The sequence below is a fragment of the Nycticebus coucang genome, chromosome 8 (assembly GCF_027406575.1).
Source record: "Nycticebus coucang isolate mNycCou1 chromosome 8, mNycCou1.pri, whole genome shotgun sequence".
In the NCBI taxonomy this organism is placed as follows: Eukaryota; Metazoa; Chordata; class Mammalia; order Primates; family Lorisidae; genus Nycticebus; species Nycticebus coucang.
Window position 1 is genome coordinate 49,195,987 of NC_069787.1, and position 14,122 is coordinate 49,210,108.

A 14,122-nucleotide genomic window follows, 5' to 3' on the forward strand; every position below is an offset into this window, starting at 1 on the left:
CGCGCCGCGGGGACTCCTCCCTACTGCGCTGTGGCTGCCGGGTGCCAGCTCTGGAAGAACAGTGGGTTGGGTCCCTACCTTGGTGCAGGCGGTCTCTGCAGCTCCAGCCCTGCACCCAGTAGGCAAAGCCAGGGAGAGAGACATGGACGCTTACAGTGTCCCGGCGGCGAGAGGCCCTTTCCACGCTCCTGTCTTCCGCGACCCCGCGGACTCCTTCCCACTCCGGAAAGGACCGGGAAGCCAGGCGGCTTTGTCCAGTGATGGCTAGGGGTGCAGGCGGGGGACAAATGGGCTTCCCAGCTGCCCAAACCCCCGCCTGCGAGAAAGACTGAGATTGACCAGGGGCGCCTCGGGGCTTGGAGGAACTGCACCCCGCAGCTGAGCTCGGGAGACTGGTGCTGGGACCCCGCCGGCCGGCAGGTTCCACGTGGGTGGATCCCGAGAGGAGGGCAGCAGTAGGGTCGCAGATCGCAGCTCACACCTACACGCGGACCTGAGCTTTCAATGCTCCGGGCAGGATTGGCTCCCTGAGCTCGCGCGGGAGGGAAGGCGGCCGAGTTTGGGGCTGCGGGGAGGAGGTGAATGACTGAGGTGGGGCCGCAGGGAGGGGGCAGAAGGCACTAGAAGGCTGTGGCCCAGCTGTCGCAGCAGCCCCGCAGTTGGCACCGGGCGCGAGGGGGCGGTGAGGTGCCTGCTAGTCGCACTGCGGACCCTGTCGGCATAAATCTGCCCTAATGATGAAAGGAAAAGGGTCCACGTTAAAGGGCCATGGCAGGCAGAGACTCTTGCTGGTTCCAGTCCAGGCATAGGGATTTGGCTGCCAGGATCTACAGTTTGGAGGGCAACGCCAGTGTCATAATGTGGGGAGATGACCGTGAGCGCGGCCGTGTTTGCGCTTGGGAGCTTCCACCTAGAGCTCCAGAAAGCCCTGGAGAGGGAGCTTCCTGAAATTGGGCATATCCCACGTTGTCCTAAGCCTACCACCCACGCCTTCCTACCCCATTCCAGCCCCACTCCCAGGTCTTAGCAGAAAGTCATTTAAGCACAAGTGGCATCACCAGTTTCATTTTAGGTAAAAACCCAGACAAATCCCGCACTTTGTTAACCTGTCCGCCCCCAAAGCACCCGGAGGCATTTTTTTCACAGCTCTAAGGCATGGTCATTCCAAAGCCACAGGGAGTGAGTTGTTCAAGTCCTGGGCTTCTGCTAGGCAAACCCCGGAGGATGCCACCGGAGGACGCTGAAGGCAAAGGCTAGCAGGGCCCGGCGCGGGCGAAACTACCGTGCTACTTGCATCCTCTGCGGGAACTGAATGTGGACAAGCCACGTGATCCCTCTCCCCTGGCGAGCGGGGTCAGTCCTGCGTGGACACTTGGTTAATGTCACTCTCTTCACCTCTCGAGTGTCAACAGAGAATGACTCAGTAGACAGATGTCTTCGGAATCCGAAAATCCACCTGCCCTTGTCCAGTCTCACTGCCCTTGACACCTCTGCCCTTTACTGAGACTGGCGCTGTGCGTGCACCTGGACCTCCCCCAGCTCCCTTGTCCACAGCTATCCACAACCAAGGCAACTGGAGCAGGACCTTTCCAAGTCACCTGTCTCACGTCAGCAGCCACACCGAGGCGTCTCCCTCGCCCTCCTTCCCAAGGGCAGGGACCATGACAGTCCAAAGCTCCGGTGCCCCACACCCTCCCCCTGCAGGACTACCCCGGTGTCACACACCCTCCTCCTTGGGACTACCCCCTGCCTGTGTGTGTGCGCTTGGGCCACGCGTTGAACCGCACAGAGTAAATCCCCAGACCTACAAGACAAAGCATTTCAAGCTAAGATGATCCAGAGTTCAAATATAAGGCACTTCTCCAGGCACTGAGCGCTCGCCACCGGACTTGGCCTCTGGGACATTGCATCCAAGAGAAAAGGATTTTGTCTCTGAATCCCCACCAGATCAGTTCGGAAATCACCTCTTCTGGACGTGTAGCAACAAGTGGCATCACCGCCTCCCAGGCAAACCCAGAGGGACTGCTCTTCCCCTCTCCCTGTTCTTAGTCCTTGCGGGAGTAGCTAATGGGGGATGGGAGACAGGGAGAAGGACATTCTTTTTTATTTTTTTTTAATTTTTAATTGCGAAAATTCCGACCTGTACTATGGGATTCTCTGGTCAAAATCAACCTTCAATTTTAACGTGGCAGTAACATCAAGATTCACACCTAGAAATGGAACATTTAACCCACTTTTCTTATTGAAGAGGTTGTTTTTAAACCTAGTATCCTCCCTCCCTCACCTTGACAGACTTACACTTTATGTGATTTCCCCAACTTTTGTGGTTTGGAGAAAGGAGTGGGTGATGGGAGGACACCAGGGGTAGCCAGGCGTCCATATAGAAAATGTGCTTGGTATTAGTTTAATAGGGCAATTTCTTTTTGCATCAGATGCCCCCCACCCTTTTAGGTAGATTATGGGTATATTCAAGCTACCTCACATGTTTCCTATCTGTCCTTTGTGCCCAATGCTTAATGAATAAACTTTCTTTCAGGTAAATCTTCTGATTGCTTGTCCTATACCCAGCTAAGCCCAGGTAGGAATGAGTTAGTTAAAGTCCCCAAGTTTAGACGCTGAGAGTCACAGTTGGGTTTAAAAAGGCGCTGGAAAGCGTGTTGCCCGACTGCTGGGAGTGGGGGATAAAGGTGGCGCGCCTGAGGACCAAGGGCCACTATTCCTCCCCATCCCATTACCACACCACCCAGGCCCTGGCCTCAGTTGACCGCTGCTGCGGTGGCCTTGGCTGCAAACTGCGGAGTCCCTGCTCAAATCCAGTACGAAACTCCCTAAAGAATCCAGTGTAGAAACAGGAAACAGACTTCTCGGTCCAACTTGACTATAACAAATAATCTCCTAAGTATACCCACATAACTACCCAAGCGGAGAACAGACGCCCAGATTCATGGTCACCACGTGTTGCTGGAGTTGGCGCAGACGCATCTGGGCGTGTAGCCCCGGACATGACACCGCAGTTTCTCCAAATTCCTGCCATCTAGGTTGGTGCAGTCCGGAGAGAGGGCCACGGGGAGGTGGGATGAGAGGCTGCGGGATCCACTAGCTCTGGGGGAACACTAGGGTTTAGAACAGCATGCAGTGGGGCAGGGGGTAGGGTGGGGGGCTCTCGTACAGCTCTATTCTCCCGCATAAGAAAAGCAATGCTTGTTATGGACGATTAATATTAATAGCTGGGCATCTCATGACCATGCAGCGTATCCCTGCCGGCACCACTAGCTTTAGTTGTTTTAATTTGACCTTTATTAGCAATGTGCTCCCACAGGCTGTGAACTGGATGAGCACCCCATGACCGCCCTGTCCCCTTGCACCCCGCCTGCTTCCTGGGGAGGGTCGGAGCTTGTAGCTCCTCCGACGCCGCCTCTGCAGCAGAGAGCAGGCCCAAGTCCCTCCGCTTCAGACCTGGGAGCGGTCAGGCATCCTGGGGCGTGGTCCGGGGCTGGTGGTCTCCCAGCCTTGGAGCTGGGCGGTGTCTGCCATGCATCGCCGTGAGTTCCTCTCAGTACAATGTGCTGGCGTGCAGAGAGGAGTAAAGGAAACACCATTCTAAAGTGGTACTGGCATCTATGGAGCGGCAGTGGTCCACACTGAGTGTGCCTGTGCCTAGCGGTGTGTGTGTGTGTCCGAGGGGGGGGGAGCGGTTATTGCAGCTCAGGGGAGGGTACTGCGGCCAAGGGCAAGGCGGGAGGACAGTGAAGGCCGGCTGGCCGCTTGCAAGCCCTTCCCCGAGTTCAGCTGCCGGGATCACCAGCACTGCAGCTAAAGGGGCTGGTAGGCTCTCCTGCACCCCCCACCCCCCCCACCCCGTGCTCTCCCGCCTTCCGTGTGTCCCCGGCTTTTCCAGGAGGAAGATGGGGTGCCCATTGCAAAGGGGCGCGCTGGGGCGCGGGGCCGGGTGGTCACGTGTTCCCCCTCCCCGCCACTGCTGCGGGAGTTCCAATCAGCGCGCCCCAGGGAGCTCCTCCCGGGCAGGAACCACCCGGCTCGGCTGCGGAGGGTTGGCCGGCGTCCCCGCCGAGTAAGGGGCGGTGGTAGCGGCTGCTTGGTTACAAATGGCCCCTCCGGTCCGGCTGGCCTGCTCGCTCGAGCTCGGGGCGGACCCGCCCAGGCCTGCTCTTCCAGGCGGCTCCCTGAGCCTCATCGCCTTGCCCGGGGCAGCCCGCTGTCCCGGCCACTCCTGAAGGCTCGCCAGGCACCTAGCACTGAGTTTTGCCTGCGGAGGTTGCGACCGAAGTCTGGACCGCCTCGGCGTGGGGTTCGCCTTCCCGGCAGGTAAGTGCGCCCGGCGGGCGTGGGATGCTGCAGGGAAAGTGCGTGGTCCTCGGATGCGGACGCGCATCTGTGCGGTGCCCAGGTCAAGTTTGCAGAGCACTGGGAGGTCTCTCGCCTCTTTGACCTCCTCTTACTGCTCTGGCAGGTTGGAAGCTTGGACGACAGCTTTGATTTGGGGAAAGGGCTTCAGAAAATTCTTGTCTTGAGATGCTTGGCAAAGGTTGAAAAGACACATCAGGTGGGATCGTGGAGCTGCAGTTGATGGGGTTAGACAAATGCCTTAGCGTGTGCGTGCGTGTCTGTGGCTCCTGGGTGAGAGTTATCCCGAGATGGAGCTAAGCTGCTGCAGAGGGTCATTTTGCTCCCCAAAGCCACTTTGACGCTGGAGAGTGATTGAGCCTCTCTATGATGGTCATTAAATGTTATGGCAGCAAACCAGTGACCCCCAGGATTTCTGATATACCCCTGTAATAGCAGGAGTGCAGGTGCTTCAGTAAAGAGTGTGTGAGATATTAAGGCACCCAGAAATTTCATACTCCTTTTATCTTTTAGCTTCTTGGCAGAAATTAAACATTAAAAGTGCTGAATCATGCAAAAAGACACGGAAAATAATTTACTTCATATTTTTGAAAGTTTTCAAAGCTAATAATATCTGCATTTTTGGATGAGTGCTTTAAGGTGTAGGCACGAGGTATTTAAAATCATATTTTGAGACTGTGCCCTTGGTTTGATGGCTCTCGGTTGCTTTCTTTCTGTATGGTGAGTTGTATCCATTAATTACTTCTTACCATCCTCACTACCCTCTCCTCACCCCCACCAACAGATCAACAACCCCTCCCAAAACAAGAGTATGTATGTGTGAGAGTGTGTGTTGGTGTGTACATGATTGTAAAGGGACTGGAGGAAGCAGTCCTGAGAAATAGAAAACATCAAATGATGAATGCAATGAAGGCCAGTTTGATTTGTCATATGCCACTGAAGGGAATGTCAAACTGATAACATGCATACTGGAGAGAAAATGAAACAAGAGTTGCCCATTGAGGAAGAAATCAGCCCTAATTCGATTGTACTCAGTAAAGGAGCTGAGGGTAATGCTTCCACAGTCCTCTTTGGTGGAGGTGGAGGGGTGTAGTTTTGATGCAAGTTCTGAGGTCAGACACCAAGTAACATAAAGATGATTTTTAAAAATCAGAGTCAGGATTAATTAAATGGGTGTGTCCAAAGGTAGCCCTTGCTCCTTTACTCTGGGCTGCATGGTCTGAACTGCTCAGTGGCCTGCTGACTCATTAGGGAACCAGCATGGCTTAGCAGGGTTGGATGTTACTTGTAGATGCTCAAGCACTGTACTTGTGGAAAAAAAAAAAAAATTAAAGCATCAACAGAGACATTCATCAACAGACAAGCCAGTCTCCTTTTCACATGTCTTCTTTAGGGAGGGTTTTCCCCCTGATTCCTTGACTTGTCACCTTCATTTCAATACCTGTCATCCATGCTTGTGCACAGCACATTTGATGTGACACAAAGGTTTTAATCTAAATCTTAAGATTAGAAACAGCGACATTCTAAACATTATGATTATTTCAAAGGTATTTGTGAAGTCTACTGCAAAACTGGAATCTGAATGATTGAGTTTTCTTTACAGCATTAAAGCTCCCTTCACATTGCATGTAAGACCAGGGAGCCCCACCCTGTTTCTGAGCATCTGCATGAAAGACCAAGAAAGGAACTCAACAGTTGCAGTGGTGCAGGGAGAGGCTTTTTCTAGGCTTTGATGTTACCTTGATTTGAGTAGTTATTAACATTTTGGAAGGTAGGCTTTAATCCATAGGTAGGTCTTAAAGAGCATAGTGTTATTTTGTTTCACCTGTCAGCTTGTTAAAATGCCCATTTAACTTTCAGAGGTTTATTTTGATAAAAAAGGGATATGAATGAAGAGCTGCTTCCAAATTTTAAGATCCTGAGGCGAAGAGACATGATTGGAAGGACAAACATTAAAGCAAATAGTGAAGCTAAAAGTGTTATTTTTGCTTTGGTATTCTTAATAAAATTGCTTTGCAAAACTAAGTTATTTTAGAATGAGAAGGCTCATTTTCAGGCAATGTATGGAATCAACCAGCTTGTGGGAATGACTAGCACCTGGCATCTCCGTTAGAACAGAGAGGCATAATTAGAGCAAGAAACAGATGAATGAGTTTACCTTTTACTGCTTGGTTCTTCAAACAGAAACCAGTCATGTCGCATCAGATTAGAGGAAGGCTATTTCTGCAATAAAGCAAGATTTCAAATCTTTTTTTTTTTTTAATTTTTATTTGTGTATTTATTTTTTTTTTTTAGTTTTTGGCCGGGGCTGGGTTTAAACCCACCACCTCTGGCATATGGGACCGGCGCCCTACCCCTTTGAGCCACAGATGCCGCCCAAGATTTCAAATCTTATTTCAAACCTGTGGGAAAGTAAACATTTTGAGCTGCTATGAAGAAAGAAGCCTTATACATTCACAATTCATTATTATCATATCTACGCTTACCCACATAATCTACTGCAGATAGTGAGTCTGACCAAGGGAACGAAAAACACCTTTTAAATTTAAAAAAAAAAAAAAATTCAGAAGGATGCCTACTAGTTAATACCATCTATTTTAAAGTTAAATAAGTCATTTAAAGAAAACAAAATGATAATTTCCCTCGATGGCTAGATTGAATTAACGCATTTCCAAATCTGAATGTAGTGACCGGTTAGCAGTAACTCGGCAGTTCTTCCAGCCTTAAGTGATACTCTAAGTGAAAATCACTTGTTCTATTCTGAACTTAACATGTAAGCTCAAAGCTGCTGAAAATATCTTCTGCTTTTTTCCCCTCCCCCCCACTTATATCATCTTTCTTCTCTTTTAAATCTTCCAACCACACCTGCAAATCCTAGCACCTAGAAGGCCTTGAGAGTCACCAGGAATACACAATCAGGTAAATTGCCTGTGATTGCGGGTCATTTTGAAATCAAAATAGATTTCAGCGGCAGCTTCAAGAGTCAAATTGGCAAGACATTTCTGGTGCTTTGCTCAGACACTGGCCCCCTGGCAGCCTGGTTTCAAAGACGGTCTTTCCTTAAAATATGCAGTGATGATTTTGTGGAAGTTAGCTCAGCCCACTTCCACAATTAATTGCAGTGTCAGAAGGTTCCAGAATAGTACCTCCTTGAGTTAGACAGTAAATATGCACACAGCATTGTATGAGGAACATTTCAAAACATCCACCTCCCAGTAAAGTAAATGTGACGGCTGAATAAATACCTGGGCTGTGTTAGCCTACAAATGGCAACAAATCTCATTTTTACCATAAGAGATGGTGTTAATGTACACTAAGCTTTTTAGGATACTGGAGAACCTTGCAGGATGGAGGCAGACATCTGATGTCTGACTTCTTTTGGTGATGGCTTCCAAGACTCTACCTTTTTCCATTTGAGGGTGTCAGGTTATGTATGTTTTACAAGGAATTTGAAGAAAATAAATTGTCCATCTACTTATTACACAGAGTTGTAGGATTAGTAGTATCATTGGTTTTAAGTAATTGAAAATTAACATATTCATATGTTTTGGGGTATGTGAGTATTGGGTTGATGCAGTAGAGAATAGCCTCATTTGGAAATTGCTGCCTCTTTAAAATTATGTGATGTTAAATATTTGTACATACATCTTTGCAAAATTGAAGAATGTGCTTTGGTGTGCACATTTTGCCACATACGCATGTGTCCTATACAAACTAGAATTGCTATTTAGGATTATTTAGTACTTAATTTTGTACTAGTACTTGGCCAGTAGAGAGGATTTTTGTTTCATTTATAGCAATGATTGGGCTCTGAATCTGCTGTTTAGGTATCTTAGTATGGAGAACCATCAGATGAGGCAGCAAACTAATACATTTGTTCTTATCAGTACATTTGTTGTAATGTGTCATCTGTTAGGTTGCTAATTTAAAAGTAATCCACTTCTAGGTGTTAGAACTGAAAATATGAGAGATAGTTATTGTTCAGATGTAGCTCAAGATGCATCTCCTTTGGTCAAATTACTGTACATCTTTGTTACAGACTTTGGAAACTGTTAAGACTGCTAATGATCTAAACCTTTTGGTCTTACAGGTGTTCTTTTGATACAGTGGATAGTGACTCTGCTCTTCTGCCTGAGAGTGGTTCAAAATGTAAATTCAGCAAACCAAATTAATAATGATCATTCTGAAGATCTCTCCCGAGCAGTTCTCACCATTTTTGGTTCCTTCTACCCATGATTCTAGCTTACAAATAAGAGTCTAGCAGGAGGTGATGTCATCCCCTTGGGTGGTGGGGGGTAGCGAGGGGAATGCCTAGCCTGGATGACCATGACCGTCATCATAGCCACTGACTGGTGTTCTTCTCCTCCCTGCCATGTTATTTTTCACGGTAATAGAATATGAACCTTTGGTGTCTGAGTAATGCTGAATTGATGTCGTATCTTTCCGGGTGGCTCTGCCTGTTCTAATCTTCTCCTGGCTCAAGAGGATGATTTCCAATCTATAGATACATCCAGGCTCAGGGGCTGAGCTCTTTGGGGCCATATGAAATCCTACATCTGCTGCCAAGTTACCTTTCCTATCACATACATTAACTAAAATGCTTTAGCCCAACTGATGGAGGTCACGCTGTTAGGATCTGGTACACATAAGTTATAAAGTGAAAAGTGTTAAAGTATATAAAAGGCCACTGCTGTTTCACATGCAGAGATTGCATGGTGAGGGATTTTTACAGATTTCCTGGGGCTCCATTTATGAATATCAAGTACTTACAAGTATGTTTGGTTAAGGAGGGAACTGCCTGTGCTCCGAAAGGGACCCAGTGCTGGTTTAGACCCCTTCCTGCCTCTTTAGCAATCTCAACATGTAATTTAAGATATTTTTGCAATTTCATATTTTACATATTGCATCAGTGGTCAGGTTCTAGAAGGCTGATTTTTACTAGGGAAAACATCTTCTCTACCTTCTCTTGTCCCTTGCTTTTTTGCTTTCCTGTCTCTGCTTCCTTGCCCCAAACATGGTTTTTCACGTAATCCTCTTCACTAAATATCACTTCCATTTTTGCTTCTCTGCAGTTTATTGCTTGAGCTGCTAATAGTCTTTCAGTACAAACAGTATATTGATCACTTAAAATCTCATTTGAGCTTGACTGAATATACATAATGGGGTGTCAATAGGGAAAAATCGCATAATAAATGGCAGGCAACTTATATTCATGAGAAAAAATGTCTTGGGCAGCACACAAAATATCATGTTTACTGTAGCATGACAGAGTGATTTCTCTGGTCTCCATCAGATTCATCGGGTGGATGTTTAATAGCGAAGGCAAGGTTAGAATATCAAGATCTGGGCGGCGCCTGTGGCTCAGTCTGTAAGGCGCCGGCCCCATATACCGAGGGTGACGGGTTCATACCCGGCCCCGGCCAAACTGCAACCAAAAAATAGCCGGGTGTTGTGGCGGGCGCCTGTAGTCCCAGCTACTCGGGAGGCTGAGGCAAGAGAATCGCTTAAGCCCAGGAGTTGGAGGTTGCTGTGAGCTGTGTGAGGCCACGGCACTCTACCGAGGGCGATAAAGTGAGACTCTGTCTCTACAAAATAAAAAAAGAATATCAAGATCTTGGAACCTTTCTTTGTTTGTATGGGAAGCCTTTTTGTACACTCCATGGAGTACAAACATCTTCTAGAACCATGGCCAGCAAGAAGGATCTTTTCTACCTGAGAAATTCAGAAATTGCAAACAAATCTGTTTAAGTTGGTGTGTATTTAAAATCAGCTACTGATTTATGCAGTCCATATTTTTTAAATTTTTACCATGTGGGTATCAGTGCATACGCTCACTGTATGCGAATATCATTTTCAGTGTGTATATGGGAGAGCACAGTATATTTAGAGGAAAGTCTGCTTTACATAAATTATTTTTAAGAACAACTGAGCAGAGGAGTAGCCATGTGTTAAGAAAACTGAATCTTCTTTTTTTTTCTTTTTAAGTTTCCCATTGAATGATAAGTGAAGGAATCTCACATTTAGAGATTTATATTTAATTCTTTAAAATCAATTTTCCTGATAGAGCAGTGCTTGTGATGGTAGCTATTTCTGGTAATGTGATAGTTTGGTTACTTTATGTAGCTGACTTGGTAGCTGACTTTGTTGCTGGCCAGGTCTGGGAACTGGGGTATCTAGCCTATGAGGCAAAAGTCTACCTCCCTCCCAACCCACACCCCCGCCCCAGGACAGTGTAGGGAACGTTATGTTTTTCCCAGTCTGCTGGGTGGGAAGCAGCCTAGCTACCATCAGGAATTCTTTGTCTCCTGTAAGTGAATAAAGTCAATGGGCTCTTTGCTAATCAGGTTCTAACTTGCTTTTTTTCCTTCGTAGACACACACAAAAATCTTACTCTGGACAAATGTCTCTACCATTTCCTGTGCAATATTTAAGATTTTTTAAAGTACATTATGCCAGAGTTTTCACTTTCATAGCCTTAGGTTATGTCTGTTACCTAGAAGAATCTACTTACCACAAAGAGTGTGCAAAATAGGATAAGTGAGGCTGTGAAGATATGAAAGACACGTTGTCAAACCCTGATCACGCCTACTGTTTTTCCATAGCAAGAACTTTTGCCTGTTTTCATTTACTTTACTGACATGCTTCTGATTTGTTTTCTTCAGATTTCTGATTACCAGTAAGAAGGACTATAAAGTTTGCTGAGACGATGGGATTATTTGAAAACTAGCCAGTTGCCAAAGTTTAATAATATATGGGGTAGACATAAAGTCGATGTGCAATTTAAAATAGTTTAACATAGTAAATTGCTCACGAACTTTATGGACACCTTATATAATTATAGGACAGCTACGTATTTTAGAAATATCATTTATAAGTAATATCTTATATTCCCTTATATATGTACCAACAGTTTTCTACCAGTTAGAAACTATATGTAGCATATAGCTTTTTGCACAAAGAGAAGCAATCAAATTTGATGGCTTAAGCTTGGGAAATTATGCTGTTGAGATTATTTCAAGAACTTTAAACTCAGGAATTAGCTATTTGAATAAGCATCATTCATTTTAACCTATGAAGAAATGTATATTTGAAAATGTTAAAGCTGAGACTTACTGGTTGTCATCAGTAAGTGGGAAAAATTAAATCCCAGTGAAAAGAAAATTGGAAATATAATACTCAGAGAAATTTGAGTATTGAAACCTGCATTTATAGGCCTTGCCATTGCCTTAAATCTTGGATAGTTTTACTAATTTATTTTAATAAACTGAAGGAAGAAAGAATAGTATGAACTAAGAAATTACATGAACTATTTTCAGAGTAAACAGTAGTAAAGATTATTTTTTAATATTACAATACTCAGTGTAGTAATACAAATACACATTTTTAATAAATTACTTCCTCACCAGTCCTTAACATCTTAGTGAAAGTATTTAAAGAAAAATAGAACAAGTTTAAGTACATATTTTTTGTAAATCTTATCAGTAGAATTAAAAACAACATAAATATACTCACTCGGTTCTTCATGAATCTTTTACATCATTTAAAAAAATATTTAGCATAAACTTTGAAATAGAGTTGAACTTACCTTACAGTTGTTTCACAGAAGTGTACATTGTAATTCCTAGGGTGTAATTTTTATGTATGTCAAACCCAAATTAGGAAATAACTAGAACTCAATGTGTGTGTGTGTATATTTATACACACACATTTTCAGAAACCAAAGAGTCAGGCCTCTTTTCCCTTAGATGTAGCATATTTAAAATAAGCAAAGCAGTGGGACTGTTTTATCTTCCAACAATGATTTAAATAAGAACTAGGTTGATGTCATAGATTAAGCATAAAAAAAAAATTGTGGGTTTTTTCACTTTAATAAAAAGCATATCCAGGTAAAGAAAAACAGATACACTAATTCAATTACCAGTGAAATAGTTTGGTATATATTACTTTTAATCATTTTAACTTTACATTTAATAAGTTGATTTTCAGGTTTAATGGCTTGTTAAGAAAAAATCAACAAGTCAATTTGCTTATACCCTGTAACTGTTGAGCTTAATGTAAGTTAATTTCATTGAAGGAAATATTGTAACAGAAAAAAACCTTTAGTGCACCTCCCAGTGCCTGTTAAAAGAGTGTGTATCCTCTGAAGGGAATAACTTGGGGTAACAATCAGCCAGGGGACCTATTATTATATTATTTTTTATTTTGCATATTTATAAATAAATATATGAATATTATATAAGTATATAACGTGCTTGTTACTAGTGTATTATAATGTTGTTCTTATTATACTTAAATGTATGTGCCATTTCAAGTGAGCCTAAATCATTCCTGTTTAGTTGGAAACCTAATACTTAGACATGTCCAAATGCCTTGTGAAATTAAAGAAAGTAGGCTTGACTATTTACCCTCCTTAGTTTTTGTTTGAGATGTAAGTTGTGGCAAAGTTATTTTCTTATTGATGGGCAGATGCTCCATGATAATGTAGGAATTTGTTGGAAAGGTTTTTGGTTTGTTTTGGTTTTGGGGTACATGTCGGGGTGGTTCAGGAGTGAGAGTCCCATTTTAAAAATCAAACAATTTGGGGCCGGGCACGGTGGCTCACTCCTATAATCCTAGCACTCTGGGAGGACAAGGTGGGTGGATTGCCTGAGCTCATAGGTTTGAGACCAGCCTGAGCCAGAGTGAGACCTCGTCTCTAAAAATAGCTAGGTGTTGTTGCAGGTGCCTGTAGTCCCAGCTGCTTGCGAGACTGGGGAAAGAGAATCACTTGAGCCCAAGAGTTTGAGGTTGCTGTGAGCTGTGACGCCACAGCACTCTATCAAGGGTGACAACGTGAGACTCTGTCTCAAAAAATAAATAAAAATAAATCTGATGAAAACATTTGATCCCATCTTCAGGTTCAGTTTCTTCCTCCTTGCTGTGGCCTTGGGCCCATTCAGTCTGTGCCTTGATCACACTGGCTTTTAGCAATTGGACATGCAAACCCAGTATCCAATGGGCTTGATTTTGTTTCCCCCAAGCAGAGGAGGTATGCAGTCTATGAATTCTGTCCCCAGGGATTTGAATGTCCAGTGTCATAGCCAGTGTTATTCTTCATCATGGTGGCTACACCCTCTTCATTTTGTGGATATGCTCTTTTTATATTCCTGTAAACACCTACATTTTTCCAGCGCCCTGCCCTCCCACTGCACAGGGCCTCAAGCAGGCCCTTTGTGCCCTGCAGGCCGGGCCTCACTGTGTGGTCCAGCTGCTCATCTGTCTGTCTTCTCTGATTTGCTGATCTGTACCTCCCTCAGGTCTGGTTTGTATGATACCTTGTGGGCTTCCTCTGATGGCTTTGGCCAAAGCTGGATTCCCAAGGCCCCTGCTTCCTCCTGTACCTCAGGGCCTTGGCTCTCTTTCCTCAGGGGCCACTCCCCGCACAGTGCCCCTGCAGGCAGGACTCACAGTTGATCCTCCCCCTCCCTGGGGAAGAGCCTTTGCATAGGCTCTGCTGGCACCATATGCCGCCACAGGAGGCTGCCTGCAGTGTTGTTGTGTCTGGGGCATTCTTAACCAGATGCTCTGGCTGGTGATGGAGGCCTTTGGATTTCCCTGAGTGTGTGTGCTGGGCTTTCGTCTAGGGCCCCCACCCTGCTGCCTCAGCTCTTCTTACTGCCCCCACCCAGCATGGCGCACCCATAAACACCCCTCCCTGGTGAGCACTGTCCTTCCTGCTGCCCCAGCCTCCCGCTAGTATCCACATGTGCGTTCTCAA

At 45.4% G+C, this 14,122-nt stretch overlaps 1 protein-coding gene across 1 annotated transcript in view; it reads left to right on the forward strand.

Annotated features, from left to right (window-relative positions):
- The first annotated feature begins 3,342 nt into the window (after nt 1-3,342).
- The window catches only part of LOC128591331 (uncharacterized), a 75,368-nt gene continuing 64,588 nt past the window's right edge, over nt 3,343-14,122 (forward strand). Inside the window, exons 1-3 of the mRNA XM_053598824.1 lie at nt 3,343-3,465; nt 3,899-4,326; nt 8,456-8,514. Coding sequence (XP_053454799.1) covers nt 3,343-3,465; nt 3,899-4,326; nt 8,456-8,514 — 610 coding nt within the window. The remainder of the gene's footprint in view (nt 3,466-3,898; nt 4,327-8,455; nt 8,515-14,122) is intronic.